Raw genomic sequence first — 18,287 nt, 5'->3', positions numbered from 1 at the left:
TTGTTTCTATACAACAAAAAAGTTAAATATTTCTCATGAAAATTATGTGAATTTAAAATTGAATGTAGACAAATGTAGTTTCTTACCATAAAAAAAAAGAAAAAGAAATCAGGCTAAAATGGCCTATAAAACTCATATTTCTATAATGATTCTAAACATGTTGATGGCTTGATGCATGCCACTTAGTTGCCATCCACAACAAGAATAATGGTAAAGCAAACTTCCAAACACAATCATAAGCACTTTCTCTAAAGAAACATTAGAGTATCCTATCTTCTTCTAAACTCTTCTTTAATTCCATTAATATAAACACAAACAACTTCCAATCATTTTCATTTTTCTCTATACTTTAATTTAAAATTCCTTTTACTCTAAATTTCCTTAGCGAGCCGGACCAAAAAGGGCAGCTGAGCGAAGCCGAACCCCCGCCCTTTCCGATCCTGGTCAAAATCTCAAACTCAAAAACCAGAAACAGAACAGAACAGAGTAATCAACTCCATGAAAACCACAGCCTTTGAACTCCCCACGAAATATTAATTACTGATTTTTCCATTAAAAATTAAAATAAAAAGTGAAAAATAACATAGAGACCAGAAGAGAGAGATTGATGGAGAAGTCCGTGTGAGGAGGAAGAAGGTAGGCTCCCACTGTTCATCTCTCTACTATTTTTAGCTGCGGTTTCTTCGCTGCTTAAGAGTTTTGCTAATTTTAATTGATTTTCGGTGTTTTTGTTTTTTTTTTGTTTCTGGCTATTTTCAGCTGTCTCTAATCATCGTCGATTCCAATCCACTCCTTTCTAGTTTAATACAAGGTGAGTAATCCTCCGCTCCTTTCTCTTTCTTCTGGTTTTGGTTTTGCTTGTAGCTCCGAACTTTCCGTATTTGTTTGAGTTTGTGATTTGAACCTCTGAGCTTGTCGGGTTTGGAATTTGAATCTGGTTCGCATTGGCGTTTGAGTTTTCTGTACAACTAATCGCTTGAGTAAATAAAGGTATCATTTTTTTCGTTTTTCTTTTTTGAGCTGGTTGTAAAGTTTGTGGTGATTGTTTCTATATGAAGCCATGCAGCTCTTTATGCCTTTGAAGTTTGAGTTTAATCATTTTTAGCTAATAGTTTTTGGAAGTGAAAGTCAATGATGAACACCAGAAATCCTGAAGAATAAAAACAATTTTTGGTAAATTGGGACATGGTTTTATTGCTGTTCTGCGTGTCGTATTGGTATTGCACTGTTATCTGGATTGAGTGGAGGAATTTATTAGGAAAGCAACAGCTTCGTCATCCAAGTTCTGAGGTTGGAATGAGATGGTTGTTGATAATTTACAAACTGAGAGCAATTATCAGGGTACACACCTTTGATTCAAAGATGATACTAGTTTTGTAGATGTTTCTAAAATAGTAGCTAACAATGGATCATAGGCATGATGTTTCTGAACTGTTGTGTTGGTCAATAATCCAATATCAGCAAACCCTGTAACTAGGGTTGACTACCTGTTTTATTTCACAGACCTTTATTGATTAGGTTGCATATTTCTGTATTTGGAGCTGAGAACTGAATAATAGTTATAGTTTATGATGCATGATTTTCATAAAAACTGGTTTTGTCGTATACGAATATATTTACCTCTTTCTTATAACTATATTAAATTGCTTGTAGATCAAGCATGTGAGTGTTAACTTTGTGGACGCTTAGTATTGTTAATGCTAGAAGTAACTTATGGTATATAGACTTCTGTATAGCCAAAAGCTTTGAGTATGTGTGTTTATGCATTAATGAGACTGAAGATGTCAAGATTGGTGGAGTTTCATACAATCTTTCATTTACTTTGATCTACCTTCTTTTTTCTGATTCAGCTTCTTTTATTGGATTATAGATACGTTCATTTCACTCCTTTCCACGTTCTTGGAATGGAGGATGTCAAAGTTGCTAAAGAAATTCCTCCCCTACAATCCTCTTCACCGAACCACCACGGTGATCACTCTGGCAGAGGTGCTCCTACAAACTCAGAAAAGCCTGACAGAGTTGAAAGTGACAGTCATTTGTTAAAGAACGAGAATTCCAAAGTAGAGGCTGCACAAAGTGCTTCTGATGTCCCATCTCTGGCACAAAATCAACTACTTCCAACAGATAATCCAGTCTCTACCTCATTAATAGTAGAAAATGGTAAATTATCTACTGCCGAACATGCTTCAAATATCCCATCCCTAGAGCAAAACCAGCCTCTTCCAACAGATGCCACGGCTTCACCCTCAACAGTTACGGTTCCTCAAGATACTGTGAAGAAAGAGTCTGGTCCAAAAGATGTTGATCCATTATTACAACAAATTCAACATCTTCCAACAGATACTCCAGCCTCAACCTCAACTATTGGAGCCAAAAAGCCAGAGACAACTATACTGAATACTGCCGCAGATTCTGTTGCTAAGAATTTTGACGTTGCAATGCCATCCACTGGGCGTTCTCTGCCCAATATAAAGACCTCCAGAACTGCATTTACTAAATCTGAAGCCACCTTTTCTCCTCAGAATGCTAAGCTGGCTTATGCGAACAATGTAGTATTATCACCCAGTGTAAAGTATGCTAGCATGTCTGCGAGAAAATCTGGAGGTTTTGATTCTCCTAACAGTGCTAAGAGCAGAGGCCTTATTGATACAACTGCTCCTTTTGAATCAGTTAAAGAAGCTGTTTCCAAATTTGGAGGAATTGTTGATTGGAAAGCCCATAGAATACAAACTGTGGAGGTATATTTTCTTTGCCTTTTTTTGTTGTTGTTAGATAGTCTCTAGAACACCACTTTCTCAAGTCGTCTCTTTTTTTTCTTATTGATTACATCTGTGTGTGTGTGTGTGTGTGTGTGTAACTTCGGTTTTCACCCTTTTAGTGTCACCATTTACTTATCAGAAAGTGTACCTATGCAGAGACGCAAACTTGTGGAGCAAGAACTGGAGAAAGCACAGGAGGAGATCCCAGAGTATCAGAGACGATCTGAAATTGCTGAAGATGAGAAAACAAAAGTATTGAAGGAGCTGGACAGCACAAAGAGACTTGTTGAAGAATTGAAGCTTAACCTGGAGAGAGCACAAACAGAAGAGAGTCAGGCAAAACAAGACTCAGAACTTGCCAAACTAAGGGTCGAAGAGATGGAGCAAGGTATTGCTGATGAGGCCAGTGTGGCTGCCAAAGCACAGCTTGAGGTTGCCAAGGCGAGGCATAGTACTGCAGTGACAGAGTTAAAATCTGTAAAAGAAGAGCTGGAAGCACTGCACAAGGAATATGCATCTTTAGTGACCGAGAAAGACATGGCTATCAAAAATGCTGAAGAGGCTATTGCCGCATCCAAAGAAGTTGAGAAAACAGTTGAAGATCTTACTATTGAACTGATTGCCACAAAGGAGTCATTAGAGTCTGCACATGCTGCCCATTTGGAAGCGGAGGAACAAAGAATTGGAGCAGTCATGGCCAAGGAACAAGATTCTCATCATTGGGAAAAGGAGATAAAGCAGGCAGAAGAGGAACTTCAGAGACTCCACCAGCAAATTCTGTCCGCTAAGGATCTTAAGTCCAAACTAGACACAGCCTCGGCTTTGCTTATTGATTTAAAAGCTGAATTAGCTGCTTATATGGAATCAAGATTCAAGAACGACAGTGATGGAGGACAAGATAAAGATGGGCAAGAAAGACCAGAGAGGAAAACTCATACTGATATACAAGCAGCAGTTGCCTCAGCAAAAAAGGAGCTGGAGGAAGTGAAGCTCAACATAGAAAAAGCAATTGCTGAAGTAAATTGCTTAAAGGTAGCCGCCTCGGCATTGAAGTCTGAACTTGAAAGTGAGAAATCGGCTCTTGCCGCCATCAGGCAAAGAGAAGGAATGGCATCAGTGGCTGTGGCGTCTCTTGAGGCTGAACTTGACAGGACTAGGTCAGAAATAGCTCTAGTTCAGATGAAGGAGAAAGATGCCAGAGAGAAGATGGTGGAGCTACCCAAAGAGTTGCAACAAGCGGCACAACAGGCCGACCAGGCAAAGGTACTTGCTGAAGTGGCTAATGAGGATCTGCGTAAGGCAAAAGAAGAAGCAGATCAAGCAAAGGCTGGAGCAAGTACTGTGCAGAGTAGATTGTTAGCAGCAGGAAAGGAAATAGAGGCTGCAAGGGCTTCTGAGAGGTTGGCGTTAGCAGCAATCAAAGCGCTGCAGGAGAGTGAGCAAGCCAGAGCCACCCCTGCTGATGCCGATTCACCTCCTGGAGTAACACTCAATATAGGGGAGTATTATGAGCTCAGCAAGCGTGCCCATGAGGCAGAGGAGCAGGCAAACACGAGAGTTGCTGCTGCAAGTTCCAAAATTGAGGCGGCCAAGGAGTCTGAGCTGAGATGCTTGGAGAAGTTGGAACAAGTGACTAAGGAAATGGCTTCGAGAAAAGATGCACTCAGGGTGGCAATGGAGAAAGCTGAGAAGGCCAAGGAAGGAAAATTGGGTGTTGAACAGGAGTTGAGAAAGTGGAGAGCAGAGCACGAGCAAAAACGAAAGATTGGAGAACCTGGTCAAGCTGCTGTAAACACTAGAAGCCCCAGGCCTAGTTTTGAGGGAATGAAAGATCCTAAAAGCTTCGACCAGGCACCTGTCTCTGCAGTACATGATCAGTATGCTTCAAGTCCCAAGCATGCATCAGGAAATGTCACTGAAAGTGAGCCATCCCCCCAAGAAGTAAAGAGTGGAAAGAAGAAGAAGTCATTTTTCCCGCGAATTTTTATGTTTTTGGCGAGAAGAAAGCACGCAAAAAATTCAGCTGCACGGGGACACTAGTGCATATCTTTGTTGTGAGTTTACATGTTTCCTCGGGGCGATTTCTCTCGGAGTGACTGTAAATGCGGGACTTGATCTTACAGGTTTATTTTCTTCACTGTACATGATGTTGGTATATTATTTTTTGTATGATAAGTTGAATGGGGATTTGGGATGATAATTGTGCTCATGATAAAGGATTGTATGACTGGTTGGGGTTTGGGGGCAATAAGGTCGTTGTTGGTGCTTAGCTGAGATGAGATAATAAGAGTGATTTTGTGATGAGTAGGCTTGGAAATGAAAAGTCAGTTCAAGTAAAAGTTTTTGTTGCGTTTGCTGTAATGAATATTATTTGGGTCCGAGTTTTCTCTTCGAGTATCAACAAAGTGCCACATTTTCACATTCATGCAAGCTAATGGTTTCTTCCTTCCTACAAGCATAAAATTGTAGTTTAAGTTTCATCATTTTACATTCTCATACAAAAAAAAATTCAGTTTACTGTTTACATTTAAGAGCCAGAGTTAGCTAGGGTCTGAACAATAGTCCTGTGCCATGGATCCGAGAGGTGCAACAGAAGATTATCGACAGGTCCTGCATGAGTAACAGAAGCTTGTACAAACATGCCGAGCATGGCTACCATGGCGAGCCGTCCTGTAACAATGACAGTTTAAAAACGAATTGGAATATGGTTTTTGTCTTCTGAATAGAGAAAATACAGCACATCTCACCATTCTTAATCTCTTTAAGCTTCCACTCATGAGCATTCTTGATATCTTTTGCCAGACCAAGAGGGTTAAACAATGGACCACCAGGATACCTGTTCATCATTGACATGTTATTGTAAAGATTTACATATCACCAACTCCAGAATGGAGATGTGTAAACATGGTTTTCAGTCGGTCAGGTTAGATTACCCGGGTTCTAAGCCTTCCAATGCAGCTTCTATTCCGAAGAACGATCCATCTTTCGCCTGGGATCCAGGATTCTCAAAATCCATGTATCTTTTAGTTTCAACAAATCTAACCACAGCAGGATAGGTGAATGCAGGAATTAAATAAACTATATGCAAACTCCGATGAAGAATTTTTTTACCAGCAGATCATCAAGGGAGCAAGGTTTATTAATAGGATATAATTTACCCCATTAGAAGGAACTGCACAATGATCAAAGTTTCTGTATTGGCAAATCCAAATTTAACTGCCCCTGCACTGTACCAAACTGGGATACTGAGAACTCCTGTTACACGCAGTAACTGCAACATAGTATTTTATAGATCATCAGCATTGCAAGAAAATGGCTTTCATTGATTGAAATGAAGAAAAAGAGTGCAGCTTCTTTTTAATTTACTGTGTTAATATTTGCTTAAACTAACGCGACATATCAAATCCATATCCTGGATAAAGCCTCAAACGTTCTATCTACAATATGTGGTTGATATTAATGAAAATCCAATAGTCAGAAATAAACAGGAAGCCATTTGGATTTTACTAAGCCATAAAGAATGCAAACTAAACTATTGGTTTGGATTTACTGACATCTGTTAGGAGGATTCCTGCAACTCCAAGCATTGCAAAGCGACAATGAACCAGCTCTGCCTGCACATACCACCTCAAGCTTTCCGGATCCTCTCCAAGCCCAAGAGGGTCAAACCCGAAATCCCCAGCCAAGCTATTATAAAGAAAAAATAGCCCCTCCAGACAGAGAATGAACCTCTATTCAAAAGTTAAAACTAAAGAGGAAGACAATGGAACCAATCTAACCAGTATCTTGGACACTCACCTTCCATCCAGATATGCTGGGGGCTCGAGCCCAGGAAGCCATGTTGGGCGCACCTGGGCACGAACCATGTGTCGCGCAAAACCTGCAGCATTTCCTGGTTTAACAAGCAAAGATGTGTTTCTGGCACCAAACGAGTGTTTCTGTATATTTTTATGCAAAGCAAAGCTTTGAGAAGATGGCTGCACAAGGAAAGCTCCTCCTGCTGCAACCGACATTTTTCTTCCTCTATCTTTCTATCAACAGCACCTTCCAAATTACAACAGGTCCACAAATTTCACCTATATATAATTACTGAAAAAAGAGGTCCACTTGAAAAATAAAAGAAAGATATGTCCCCATCTTGATGCAACAATCAAACGGCTCCAAGGAGAATATCATACTACGAACGCTAGAAATTTCCATAGAGAAGCAAATTAATACATTGTAGTTTTCTCGAGTCCCCTACTAGGCTGCTAAACGCAGCATATCATGTTCTGTTAAGAACTTGACAAATACTAACATTAATGGATCTCCTAATGGAACAGCAATTAGACATCATTCCATACTGAAATTACCTAAACACAATGCCCTCATAGAACATGTGAAATACAATTAGGAAGTCCTAAAAATAAGCACTGAAAACTTCATCAGTCAAGCTAAGAAAGCTCAGAGTAGATGAAGGGTCATGTCTCTGAACATCATCGCCTACTGGATATACTGAAGGAGCTGACTTTCAATGGGGTTGCAATCACAAGCGGGGCTTCAGGTGAGTCGGTGACTGCAAACTTGTCGTGCATGAAGCGACTATCAACAATGGAATCATCTTTCAGGACTATCTTATAACAATAACAGCTCTTCAAGCCCTCCTGATTTAGGTAGCATTCATGTGACCCATCCTTCACCTGTTGGAAATTCCAAATCACACTAAACTTTCCGACAGTTGCAACCAAATGGCGCTCCTGCTTCCCATTCTCTGTGACCTGAATGATATGCAAAATAAATATAATTATATGCTGCACTAAAAAAAACTCACGAAATTTACAACTAACAGTTACTGGAGTTCATAGAAGATATGTTGTGTGTATGGATTGTATAAGAGACATAAAGAAACAATAAATTCAAGCTTACTTTTCAAGAAGAAATAGAAAAGTTCTAGCTATTCAACTAGAAACTATGAAAGAATAATGATCCAAGAACTAGTTCTGATTTATGACAAAATAGACACGCAGAAATTCATCAAACTAAAAGCTGAAAAAGAAGACATTTTGGAATCTAAACTTGACAGCGGGCATATGCACGCCTCTATTGTGGGAAAAAGAAAGGGGAATCACACGCCAAATTTTCTGACACCATAGACTCCAAGACATACATGTAGTTTCTCTAACAGCTACTTGATACTAAGGAATGCCATGCAGATTAAGCTATATAAGCAAAATAGAGAAAGAAATGAAGCAAGCAAATGATTATAACTCCCACAAACTTAGACTTACCCAAGAAAACTGAGCATTGCGAAACTTGTTATTAGCACCTGCCAGGTGAGAATCCAAAGGATTCAGCTTCAACAACCTTGGGGCAGAAATCCTATTCCCCATACGCCCAGCAAAGCCAGTCTTTGTCTTCCCATCCTTATCAATAAACAAGGAACAGATGAGGATCAAGCAGGTGTCAGTTGTTCCCAAAATCCACTTTCCATCATACGTAACATCTACGTGCGTAATAGGAAAACCAAGGCCAGGAAAAGCTGTTTTGGCTTGCCTCATTGAATTGATCGAATACAACCTGATTTTTCCATCAAGAGACCCGACAACAATCGAGCCATCACCAGTACTAGCAAAGCACTGAAAGTTGGTTCCTCTGGAGAACTGATGCCCTTGGTTCCAATTGAGAATAGGAGTATTGGCACTTGCAAGATCCTGAACCATCCCTTTCCTATCACGCATATCCCAGCGACAAAGCCTGTTATCATCCAATCCCAAGAATGTAGACCCTGAAGGATCCAACTGAGCTCCCTTGCTGTCATTAGCAATATCTTTCATTGTAATATCAGTCCCATCCTTTTCAAACTTCCACTCCGTCACAACCTTTCCAGTCTCAATGTCAAACTGATGAAGCCCCGTCGTATGCAGCTTCCCTTCTTTCATGGGACTCATGAGCAGCATATTCGTCTCAGCCCTCATCAGCAGAGCCTTCCTGGGCGTGGAGCGCGCCAAACTCGACCCACCCCCATAACTCCCATCATCAAAATTAACATAAACACCCTTCCCCTGTATCCCATGACTATAATTCTTAACAACCTGCACGCCAGAGTCTCCCACAAGGAAACTATTCTCCAACGCGCCCAATGCCAAGCTCTGTATACCCACGTGCACCGCCTCCTCAAACTCCTCCCTCAAGTCCTGATTCACTCTCACCGGGGTTGCAGACCCCGGACTCCTCACCAAACTATCCTCAGCATCCTCCCACACAGAATCATCCGCCGCCTCCGGCTTTGCCCACCCAATAAAATCCTTCCCATACACCTTCACCTTATTCTGCTCATTTGCCTCGTATCCATAAGTATTCTCAAACATACAATCAGTATACTTAGCAACAAACACCCTGTAATCCTCCTCAGTAAAGAACTTCATGGCCCAAACTCCCCGGGCTACAAAATCGACACGCCGCTCCCTCCCAAACATCTTCAACTGCATCTCAGCCCCAACCTTAACCCTAATCTTCATCCCCACCCTCAACACCCACCACGAATCCTCCCTCTCCTCATCCTCCTCCTCCTCTTCTTCTTCTTCTTCATCATCATCACCAACCTCCATTCTACACGTCTTGCGAAAACAGTACGAGGTGAGTTTCTCAGAGGTTACCCATTTCGCTTTCGGCGTGTTCCCGCCGACGTGGAGGTACAGCTTCACCGCGTTCTTCAGATTCGGAGTCTGCTTCGACGCTGAGGCGTATTTCAGCTTCAAAGCCTTGAGCTTGGCCTCCACGTCGTCCACCGACGCCGGCGTTTTGGGCCCCTTCTCCGCCGACCTCTGAATCTTCTCCTCGGCGTCCTGGAAATTCTCCTCCTCTTCTTCGTCTGAGTCTATGAGCTCGAGATCTTCGCGGCTGTGAGCTCCACCCATTTTCAGAGTTCAAGAAAATTAGGGCTTGAAGATCTGAGGAAGAAGATGACTATTGGGGAGAACCAAAGTTCAAATTTTGAAATGGGAGCGCTTTTGCGGTTTTTTTGGCTTCTTTTTAGGGTTTATGAAGTGACCTAAAGATTAGGTACATTCCTATATGGGCCTGAACCAGCCTTGTATGAGCCCATTAAAAGCCCACATTTGGGTTATCACTTCAGTTCACTTGCTCAAGTCATCTCAATCACACTAATTCCTGTACAGTCATCACCTCCGGCCACTCTCATCATCTCCCTCACTCTTGCTACGTCTTCCCACCTTCCTTTAGCTGCACAGAGATTTGACATCAGCACGAGGAAGCCGCCGTTTTTACTGTCTAAGAAGAACAGCTTTTTGGCTATGTACTCCCCTAGCTTCAAGCATTCAGCAGAGCTCCCCAAACCGCGAAATCACATCAATGCCTCGTCGAGCAAACCAGCATGGCCTAAGAGAGTGACCATGCAAGCACAGTGTTGTAGACCTGGCTTTATATTGAACTTCCCCTTCATCATTTGGAAATCTGTTTTTCCTTGCTGAACAAGAACTCCATGTGTACAAACAGCTAATATTGCTAAAAATGTGATTTTATCAGGCTTCAGCCCTTGCTATTGCATTTCGGAGAAGCATGCAAGAGCTTTATGTTCTAACCCGTATAAGCCATAAGCTGAGATCATTGAGTTCCATGTTACCAAGCATGGTTCTTTTATACTCTTGAATGCAATTTCAGCCTTCTCTATTCTTCCGCACTTGGTGTACAAGTATATAAGAGCGGTTCCGACAAAATCTTTTGCTTCAAAGTTTCTTCTTAGTACACAAGCATGAAGTGCCTCCACATATTTCAGGTACTCAAGTTGGCAACAACCAGATAGTAAACTAGAGATAGTAATGGAATCAGGACTACATCCAGACATGTGCATTTGAGATAACAACTCCAGGGCATCACTCATTCACTTGACCTTCCAGTTTGAACGCAGCCTGATATCAAAGAATTCCAAGTAACCACATGTTTTTCACGCGTCTCATAGGATAAGGAGATCGCATACTCTAAACTTGTCAGACCGAGAGTACATGCTGATCAACCCATTTACAACCAAAGAATCTGCGGCCAACCCTGTCTTCAATCCATAACCATGAAAAGCAAGTCCAAGCCCAAAGTCAGCAGAGTGCTTTATCCCATGGAGGATACTAACCGCAGCCACTGCATCTACTTTCATGTCTAATTGCTGCAAGCCAGAAAAACATTCAATCACCTGAACCATTTTACCTCTCTCAGCATAACCAGAAATTAGTGCAGTTAGAGAAACCAAAGCTGCGGCAATGAAAAGCAGTTCTCCGAATTCTGTATTGCCGTGTGTTGCGTATTCACAAATTAGTGAAGTAATCACAGAAGCATTACTTACAAGACCGGTCTTAATGCCATGACAATGAGCAGACTCTGGATCAGCATTTGCCGACAGAAGGCTCACCATGGTCACCAGATTGCAATGCACATTTTCCTCTCGCGTTCGTTTAAACACACGCATTGCCTCATCAAAGCAACCATTTCGGTCATAAGCACCGATCATAGTATTCCAAGAATCCACACCTTTGTCACCAATCTCTTCAAACAAGACCTCTGCCGCTTCCAGATCTCCACATTTCGCATACATCGAGGTAAGTGCATTCTTTACTTGCGAATCCAAACAAGGCCAGCCTTAATTCCAAATCCATGAACAGATTTACCCTGGAAAGCCAACTCATGCCTACCGCAAGACGGCACCAAACTAACCAAAGTCGTATGGTCCGGACTAAATCCCTCTCTACACATTTGAACAAAGAGTTCTAATGCTTTGGAGTGATGACCAATTCTCAAAACCCCGCATTCCAAGAGACAGCATCTCCCTCAGGAAAATCATCGAACAGCTTCTGAGCATTTCTCGCCCCGCCCGAGTTTCATGTAAAGATCAAGAAGAGCTGTGCCCACATAGAGATACCGGTCGACACCCGATTTTACCAAGTGGGTATGAATCTGATTCACTTCTATATCGGCATTTTCTGAATTAAAATATGAGGGAGAAGATGTGCAGGCTTTGAGGAGCAAAGAGAAAGTGAGATAATTGGGTTTGACGTTGTACTCGTACAAGTGGCGAAAAAGAAGTAGCGCTTGCTTTGGGGTTTTGGTTTGAATGTGAGAATTTAGAAGCGAATGGAAGTAGACAAGGGCTGGCTTTGTAGAGAGCAATAGAATAGGCCAAGTTCATATTCTGCTGCAGGTTTTGGCGCCAGACTTCACCGGCGGGAAAAATGAGTGAAAAAACAAAAAGCAAACGCCCACCGTGGGGCTCGAACCCACGACCACAAGGTTAAGAGCCTTGCGCTCTACCAACTGAGCTAGACGGGCTTATTGCTCAGTTAAATAGTACAGGATAATTCACTGGAGTGGGTTCTTTTAGTGAAAGACAGGATGGAGAGCTGGATTAAACAAAGAGAGAAACTACTCCTCAACTTTATCGACAAACAGAAATATGAACATGAACGTAAAAAGTCGATGATTAATTCGTTCGATGCAACATTATGATTAGCAATACGCAACACAAATAGCTAGCTAAACATAAAATGAGGCAGAAGGCAGATTTGCAGACACAAGAAACAGATGAAAAGCAGTTCCAGCTTATTGAAACAGTATGGTGATTTGGTCTAATGGATTTCTACCTATGATTCAAGTAAATAAAGCCCTCTTCTTTCCTAATGCAACTGATACAAATGCAAGTCACATCTTGGAAGGCTTGGGGAAAATGTCGGGAGTGAATTTGGTAGCGGCACTCATGCTGCCCTTACCTCCCCTCATGAAAGCAATCTGAGGATTCATCTTCCCCAGCGCTATCTTCACGAAATCATCATCCTTGAACGAAAACGCCGCATCCGCCTTTCCTCCTTCATACGCACCTGAAAAAACTCACATTCCCACCCCTTCAATTTACTATCGAATTCTTCACTTACTACCCAAACAAAACAGGCCAAATCCATTAAAATCGGAATAACTCTATAACCTTTCTTGACCTCCCCTCTCTTCAGATCAATGGTGTAAATCACCTGATTGAACCCAATTTTCTGCATAATCAAACTGTCAGGATCAGACTTTACAATGGAAATCACACGGTGGAAAAAGCCCTGATTGTTTGATTTATATTACCTTGGGGGCGATGTTGATCTGGTAAACGAGGCCGATCTTCTTGTCGGTGGCGAGGTGCTGTTTCATCTGCTCCAGCAGAGCCTCCGACTTCAGCTCATCCTTGCTCCCCATCTCTGCTTCTTCTTCGACGACGACGACAACGACAACAGCAAAAACTACGTCGTTTTGATATAACTGGTCCACTCTGGGTGGGTTGGTTGGTTTCGGCGATACAAAAATGGAATTTAATAGCGGTATATATAAATCAAGCGCGAACTAAATGTGGATTAAGCAGAGATGAGATGACGGATCAGCCACGCATACCAACCACGCCCCATGAATTTCCTGGTTTCTTGTCTGACGTCACAGACCCTGGGCTCGCCTCAGCTGAGCACGGCCCAGGTTATGTTTTATTGGGCTTTGGTCCCCCAGTGGATGCAATGATTAAGAAACTAAACGAGTGTCAGTTGGAGATAGCTGATATAGTGGTGTCGTGTCCTCGTGTGATTCGTAGCATTTTCAGAGTTGAAATATGGCAAACAGGATCCTCAAGTTTCTGAGGTAAGCCAAGTTCTAATCAGCTTTTAGTTCATGTCTCTGCATTTGGAGTCTTCCATCGTTAACTGTCAGTTGTTCAGTGTTCGCTAATCATATTCGGGTTCAGTTCTAGTTCAGCTGCTAATGGAATAGTTCTTGTTGAGCTAGTTATGCTAATAATCATAATATACACTAATGGAGGTTTAATAGCATTGTTGTTTTTGGAGGTTTGCCAATTGCCATTTTCTCTGATGCAAAGACAGATTGTTCTTTATAGCAAGGCTGAGGCCTCATTAAATTTTGGATCAAAACCAATCATCAGAAGTCCATATGAAATTCCCATCTCATTCCCTGATAGAACACATTTCAGATTATGCCCTAGAATGAAAATTACAGGTTGGGAAGTTTCAAAGTTTTGCCATGGGTTCCGTGCTATGAAGAAAATCAGAGTGGCTGATGAAAATCAGGGAGAATTGTCTGATGAAGACGATGATCTTTGTCCAGTTGAATGTGTTAAGAGAGTTTTATACTGATGAGGAATTCTTCAAAATTCTTGATACAGCCAAAGAAAGGAATTCTTTAGTTGTTGTAGATTTTTATCGCACTTCGTGTGGAAGTTGTAAGTACATAGAGCAAGGGTTTTCAAAGTTATGCAAGAGGGCTGGTGAAGTATCTTATTTAATTTCCATCCGCAGTTGTTAAACTTTCTTTTTGCAGCTCAATACATAATTCTAAAGGAATTTGCTGCAGGTAATTGATGAGTATGATGAACAATCCGAGGTTGCAGACCGGCTTAGAATTAAGGTAACTTCCTCTGGTAATAACTCTTCATAATCGTATAACCTGGGTCCTGGGGTGCAATGATGTTGTACTAGACCTCATCTATTGAGGAAACTTAATTGTAACTTGCACAAGTGGCTTAGAATTTCATTTCTTTACGGTCAACATGTAATGTTTACAGCATCAGTGTATATACTGATCGACTCTGTGTATCTATCTTTTTATAACATACTGCTTGCTAATTAATTTAAGATGATATACGGAACATTGCAGACGGTGCCCCTCTTCCATTTCTATAGAGATGGTGTCCTTCTGGAAGCATTTCCGACTAGAGACAAGGAGAGGATCATTGCGGCAATTCGTAAATACACATCTCCTCCAACATCTGAATTGATTTGAACTAATGCAGTTTTGCATGTCTACAGACTTGAATTTGTGAATTTACAGTGATCTCCAGACATATAAAATGATGATTGATAGTGCTTTCGGACCAACCCGTACAATATATATATATATATATATATATATATATATATATATATTGATGATGCTAGCTAAAGTATACTGTGTTCTCACTTATAAGTAATAAAACCTTCTTAAACGAGTTCATTTATTTCTTACTTACATAGTTTTCCCATTTTTAGCTTTGAAGTTTGATGTATGTTCTTGTAGAGGTCAGATTGATGCATGTGCAGTCGCAGATGTTTGAACTGTGAGTAGTTTATCAAAATCTGTGGTCTCAATTACCATGAAGTTCATATTTGGGGAACGATAGAGAGACAGTACACTTCTTTTTCGAATAAAAGATCAATACACCTCTAGAATGACAAGGATTAATTGCAACACCAAAATTTTGGGACGAAAAGAAAATAAATGAAGGGCATCTTACTACCCCCCGGCAATATTAGAAAATAAATGAAGGGCATCTTACTACCCCCCGGCAATATTAGGATGGGAGCAAACAGAGAGAATACAGATGAAAAATGCCTTGGCCTAGTAGAATATGGAATGTGAGAAGAAGCTAGATGAGGTTAATTTGGGGAGGGATGGAGAGCCATGTCGTATTCTAACTTCCAAAGTTTTACCGGTAATCCATTCAGAGGCACAGGAAATGGACTATACTCAGTCCCGCTTTGGGATCCCACAATTTCCCACCTGCAAAACAGAAACAATAACAAAATTTCACTTATACATAAAATTCCTCTTAGCTCAAATAAAACATAGTTTTCAAGACTTGTATAAAACATACCTGAATTTGGTAACTAAATGGTGGATCATAATCAGTAATTCCAGCTTAGCAAGCTCATTTCCTGGACAAGCATGAACTCCACTGCCAAATGGCATGAATGTATTTGGCTTTGGTGCAACCTAAGTTAGATATGTCAATTATCAGTCTCTCTCTTATATTGGCCATGACAGCAACTCCTAAAGATAGGGAAAGGGTAGCACTGTACCGTCCATACCTCGAATCTAGAAAGAGCGAATTTCTGAGGGTCGGTGAAGAATTCAGGATTATGATGAATGTTCCTGAACAAAGGCATCACTCTCCAACCTTTTGGAATCAAGTAACCTGCAGCCACAATTTCCAAGGCCAATCATACATCTACACCTCATTTTTCTCTGTTGCTGGGATAGAAATAATGCATTCTTGCTTATTTATAAGATGATCTAAAGCCCCACATTCCTCATGGCAGTGATCATGAATTCATGATTCTGAGAACAGTGTGATGTGAAAATTTAAACTGATGCGTGACTCACAAATTTTACTTTGTTTATAAATCATGTATTTCATTTTACCATTCAACGCTGGAAAAGAAAGACACAATATACTCCTATTTAGTCCTCCGGTTACCTTTGTATTCGACATCAACCACAGCCTCCCTAAAGAGGAACGATATAACGCTTGCCATTCTCAAACTCTCCAACACAACCTGAGATGATATATAGCAGACAACATTAGTGCGTTACTGTCTTAGTTTAGGTAAAGGTATATGGAAGACAATGCATGTGTTAGCGTATGTACCTTATAACTAATTGGCATGCTTCTAGTCTGTGCCCAACTCAATGGTTGGTTACCTGCTTGTTCATTTGATAAGCGAATTACATTTTGTTCGGCCTGAAAATTAAGCAGCTAGTTAACACTAAGATATATGAATTCGATTTACTTAATTTTCATGAATTTAATTTGAAGAGCCAGACAGCAAGTTTGAGCTTTCAACAATATATAACTTGATGTGATGAAGCCAACGTCCATATATGACATATACCTTGACAGCTTCTAGAATTTTGGGGTCGTCGTGGAGGTACTTGGTAATCCAGGTCATGACACTGGCAGTGGTATCTTGAGCAGCAAAGAGCACTCCTATTATGTTGTCTGCGATTTGGTCATCACTCAAAACTTCCCCTCCTTCGTTTATTGAGCTCAGCAAACATCCCAAGAGATTCTTTTTAGGTAATCTCTTCTCCTTTCTGTCATGAATAATGTCACCGAGAATGTGTCCAAGTCTCTTCCTCGCCTAAAACACAGTTGGGAATAATGAGATCGAGGAGAACTTACGAGAAAAGGTGCGAGTATTCCACAGTTTGTTATGTTATATATAGTGAGACTGCATGTTTGGTAACTTATTGTAATTTTTTTTTTTACTATGAAATATGTCGCAACAGATTGAATTGATACAAAAGTTATATAGCAAGAAAACATTACTCGATCAAATGCAAATCATAATCAACTCACCAGCAAAGCCTTTCTGTATGGTGTTCCAGGAATGTTTGTGGGAAATGAATTGTAGCCTTTTTCCAATATCATGTAGTTAGTCTTGAGTTCATCTTTATAACGGGTCTCCAAATGGCCAAAAATTGCTAGTATTCCAACTTCAAAAGAAAGCTGCAATGACAAAACAAACTTTCTGTCATGATTATGAACAATATATATATAAATTTTTCTTTGTGTTGTTCATATCGACTCTTTTTAAGGAAAAAAAAAACTTTGCATCTACTAATATGAAAACTATTTTCTTCGCATATTCTAAGTTGGTGTCACATATGGAACTACAAAGCTGTCAGCTTCCACGTATGCGTTATGCATGCTCCAAGTTTCTCTATGGTGAATAACACACGAGAAGTGTCAATTTGATACCAGAGGCAATGAGTGCCAACTAAACACCTAATGAGACGTTGTAATTGACAGAATGGCAATTTAATATATATATATATATATATATATATATATATGAAGACCGTTTTGTGAAACAGTCCAGACTTTCCATATACTTCCAATCCAAACCTGTGTCTAGACCATCAGTTTACACACCTTCTTCATCTCATGGAAGGTGTTGATGACTTTCCCGTTGCCCCATGACTCCGAGGTCACAGAGGCCGCCGTGGAATGAATATGCGGCACCAAATTCCGAATAGCATCAAGGCTAAGTGATCCCTGAACAAGCTTCCTCAGTCTGATATGGTAATCTCCTTGGTGGAAAAATAATGCGGAGGGACCAATCAGACCCTCTTTGCTTTTAGGATAGGTGGGCTTGAACAAGTGAGCATGAGTAACCAATACAAACTTTGCAGCCTCCGGGCTCGCCAGCATCACACATGGAGATCCAAGTATATGGGTTTTAAATATTTTCCCATACCTATGAATCCACAGGGAGCCCCATATATGTTATTAGAATCATAAACTGTACAAGACAGAATTGATAAAAACCAGCCAGAAAGAGCAAGAAAGCTTGCAGCAATGACTTGTACTTATGTATACCTTTTCTGTCTGGTAGAGAAGAAAGTGTTTGGGTCCTGAGAATAGAGCTGAAGAGTCTCTCCGATATAAGGCCAGCCAAATGAACCTGGAGGGAGCTGAGCCCTACTCTCATGACCATGATCATGGGGCTCTTCTTCTCCTCCCTTGTTTCCCTTCATGAAAATGTACGAGAAGATAAGGGATAAGAAAGAAACGAAAGCGTATGTGAAAACTACGACCATCTATAAAATTCTGGGTGCGAGTGACTGTGGAATAGAGAGTGAAAGTTTTGTAGTAAAAGAAAACCAATGAAATGATTTCGATGCTTCGGTGAGACACTGCGAGAGGGGGAAGGAGGCTCCCTTATATAGAGCGAAGCAGACACTGAAAAA

At 40.9% G+C, this 18,287-nt stretch overlaps 7 protein-coding genes and 1 non-coding gene across 9 annotated transcripts; 2 read left to right on the top strand and 6 right to left on the bottom strand.

Annotated features, from left to right (window-relative positions):
• The first annotated feature begins 471 nt into the window (after positions 1-471).
• Positions 472-5,174, top strand: LOC126783604 (protein WEAK CHLOROPLAST MOVEMENT UNDER BLUE LIGHT 1-like). Of its 2 annotated transcripts, none has more exons than XM_050509102.1 (4): positions 472-636; positions 760-811; positions 1,871-2,738; positions 2,916-5,174. In XM_050509102.1, exons 3-4 carry the CDS (start codon positions 1,905-1,907, stop codon positions 4,797-4,799), a joined length of 2,718 nt encoding a protein of 905 aa, XP_050365059.1. In that variant the 5' UTR covers positions 472-636; positions 760-811; positions 1,871-1,904; the 3' UTR covers positions 4,800-5,174. The 2 variants fall into 2 exon arrangements, with proteins under 2 accessions (XP_050365059.1, XP_050365060.1); XM_050509103.1 differs by having other exon boundaries at positions 1,851-2,738.
• A 4-nt stretch (positions 5,175-5,178) lies between these two features.
• Positions 5,179-6,792, bottom strand: LOC126783613 (photosystem I chlorophyll a/b-binding protein 5, chloroplastic). Its single transcript, XM_050509113.1, has 6 exons — positions 6,558-6,792; positions 6,314-6,446; positions 5,918-6,030; positions 5,693-5,797; positions 5,507-5,595; positions 5,179-5,429 (listed from the first exon to the last, which is right to left on the bottom strand). The coding sequence occupies exons 1-6, from the start codon at positions 6,770-6,772 to the stop codon at positions 5,287-5,289; spliced, it is 798 nt and encodes a 265-aa protein (XP_050365070.1). The 5' UTR covers positions 6,773-6,792; the 3' UTR covers positions 5,179-5,286.
• Positions 6,793-6,934: 142 nt separating this feature from the next.
• Positions 6,935-9,794, bottom strand: LOC126783606 (protein CYPRO4). Its single transcript, XM_050509106.1, has 2 exons — positions 8,027-9,794; positions 6,935-7,516 (listed from the first exon to the last, which is right to left on the bottom strand). The coding sequence occupies exons 1-2, from the start codon at positions 9,653-9,655 to the stop codon at positions 7,235-7,237; spliced, it is 1,911 nt and encodes a 636-aa protein (XP_050365063.1). The 5' UTR covers positions 9,656-9,794; the 3' UTR covers positions 6,935-7,234.
• Positions 9,795-9,882: 88 nt separating this feature from the next.
• Positions 9,883-11,931, bottom strand: LOC126783605 (pentatricopeptide repeat-containing protein At2g04860-like). The gene is given in 9 exon segments (XM_050509105.1): positions 9,883-10,070; positions 10,073-10,104; positions 10,106-10,641; positions 10,644-10,739; positions 10,741-11,375; positions 11,378-11,554; positions 11,557-11,617; positions 11,619-11,910; positions 11,912-11,931. Coding segments are annotated over 9 exon segments (2,037 nt in total).
• A 67-nt stretch (positions 11,932-11,998) lies between these two features.
• On the bottom strand, positions 11,999-12,071 carry TRNAK-CUU (transfer RNA lysine (anticodon CUU)). Its single transcript has one exon. It is a non-coding gene; the product is annotated as a tRNA-Lys (tRNA).
• Positions 12,072-12,255: 184 nt separating this feature from the next.
• On the bottom strand, positions 12,256-13,242 carry LOC126783616 (sterol carrier protein 2). The gene is made up of 3 exons (XM_050509117.1): positions 12,864-13,242; positions 12,721-12,781; positions 12,256-12,616 (listed from the first exon to the last, which is right to left on the bottom strand). Exons 1-3 carry the CDS (start codon positions 12,972-12,974, stop codon positions 12,441-12,443), a joined length of 348 nt encoding a protein of 115 aa, XP_050365074.1. The 5' UTR covers positions 12,975-13,242; the 3' UTR covers positions 12,256-12,440.
• A 388-nt stretch (positions 13,243-13,630) lies between these two features.
• LOC126783615 (thioredoxin-like 4, chloroplastic) lies at positions 13,631-14,609 on the top strand. Its single transcript, XM_050509116.1, is given in 3 exon segments — positions 13,631-13,894; positions 13,896-14,183; positions 14,433-14,609. Coding segments are annotated over 3 exon segments (678 nt in total). The 3' UTR covers positions 14,559-14,609.
• Positions 14,610-14,934: 325 nt separating this feature from the next.
• LOC126783608 (abscisic acid 8'-hydroxylase CYP707A1-like) lies at positions 14,935-18,194 on the bottom strand. The gene is made up of 9 exons (XM_050509109.1): positions 17,917-18,194; positions 17,470-17,794; positions 16,894-17,043; positions 16,427-16,675; positions 16,183-16,275; positions 16,012-16,090; positions 15,623-15,729; positions 15,409-15,527; positions 14,935-15,314 (listed from the first exon to the last, which is right to left on the bottom strand). The coding sequence occupies exons 1-9, from the start codon at positions 18,135-18,137 to the stop codon at positions 15,191-15,193; spliced, it is 1,467 nt and encodes a 488-aa protein (XP_050365066.1). The 5' UTR covers positions 18,138-18,194; the 3' UTR covers positions 14,935-15,190.
• Positions 18,195-18,287: the final 93 nt, after the last annotated feature.

This window comes from Argentina anserina, chromosome 2, assembly GCF_933775445.1.
Source record: "Argentina anserina chromosome 2, drPotAnse1.1, whole genome shotgun sequence".
NCBI classification, from domain to species: Eukaryota; Viridiplantae; Streptophyta; class Magnoliopsida; order Rosales; family Rosaceae; genus Argentina; species Argentina anserina.
Note: the sequence above shows the minus strand (reverse complement) of the source record. Positions and strands in the feature narration are given on the sequence as shown.

Excerpts from the sequence above, each read along its gene's own strand:
- LOC126783604 (XM_050509102.1), top strand. The coding sequence starts at position 1,905 with ATGGAGGATGTCAAAGTTGCTAAAGAAATTCCTCCCCTACAATCCTCT. Across the intron at positions 2,739-2,915 it reads ATAGAATACAAACTGTGGAG|AGACGCAAACTTGTGGAGCA; the intron begins GTATATTTTCTT and ends GTACCTATGCAG.
- LOC126783613 (XM_050509113.1), bottom strand. The coding sequence starts at position 6,772 with ATGTCGGTTGCAGCAGGAGGAGCTTTCCTTGTGCAGCCATCTTCTCAA. Across the intron at positions 6,447-6,557 it reads CCAGCATATCTGGATGGAAG|CTTGGCTGGGGATTTCGGGT; the intron begins GTGAGTGTCCAA and ends TCTTTATAATAG. Across the intron at positions 6,031-6,313 it reads CAGGAATCCTCCTAACAGAT|TTACTGCGTGTAACAGGAGT; the intron begins GTCAGTAAATCC and ends ACTATGTTGCAG.
- LOC126783606 (XM_050509106.1), bottom strand. The coding sequence starts at position 9,655 with ATGGGTGGAGCTCACAGCCGCGAAGATCTCGAGCTCATAGACTCAGAC. Across the intron at positions 7,517-8,026 it reads GCAATGCTCAGTTTTCTTGG|GTCACAGAGAATGGGAAGCA; the intron begins GTAAGTCTAAGT and ends CATATCATTCAG.
- LOC126783616 (XM_050509117.1), bottom strand. The coding sequence starts at position 12,974 with ATGGGGAGCAAGGATGAGCTGAAGTCGGAGGCTCTGCTGGAGCAGATG. Across the intron at positions 12,782-12,863 it reads AGATCAACATCGCCCCCAAG|AAAATTGGGTTCAATCAGGT; the intron begins GTAATATAAATC and ends TTGATTATGCAG. Across the intron at positions 12,617-12,720 it reads GAGAGGGGAGGTCAAGAAAG|GTGCGTATGAAGGAGGAAAG; the intron begins GTTATAGAGTTA and ends GAGTTTTTTCAG.
- LOC126783608 (XM_050509109.1), bottom strand. The coding sequence starts at position 18,137 with ATGGTCGTAGTTTTCACATACGCTTTCGTTTCTTTCTTATCCCTTATC. Across the intron at positions 16,676-16,893 it reads CATACAGAAAGGCTTTGCTG|GCGAGGAAGAGACTTGGACA; the intron begins GTGAGTTGATTA and ends ACTGTGTTTTAG. Across the intron at positions 15,528-15,622 it reads TCGCTCTTTCTAGATTCGAG|GTTGCACCAAAGCCAAATAC; the intron begins GTATGGACGGTA and ends TATCTAACTTAG.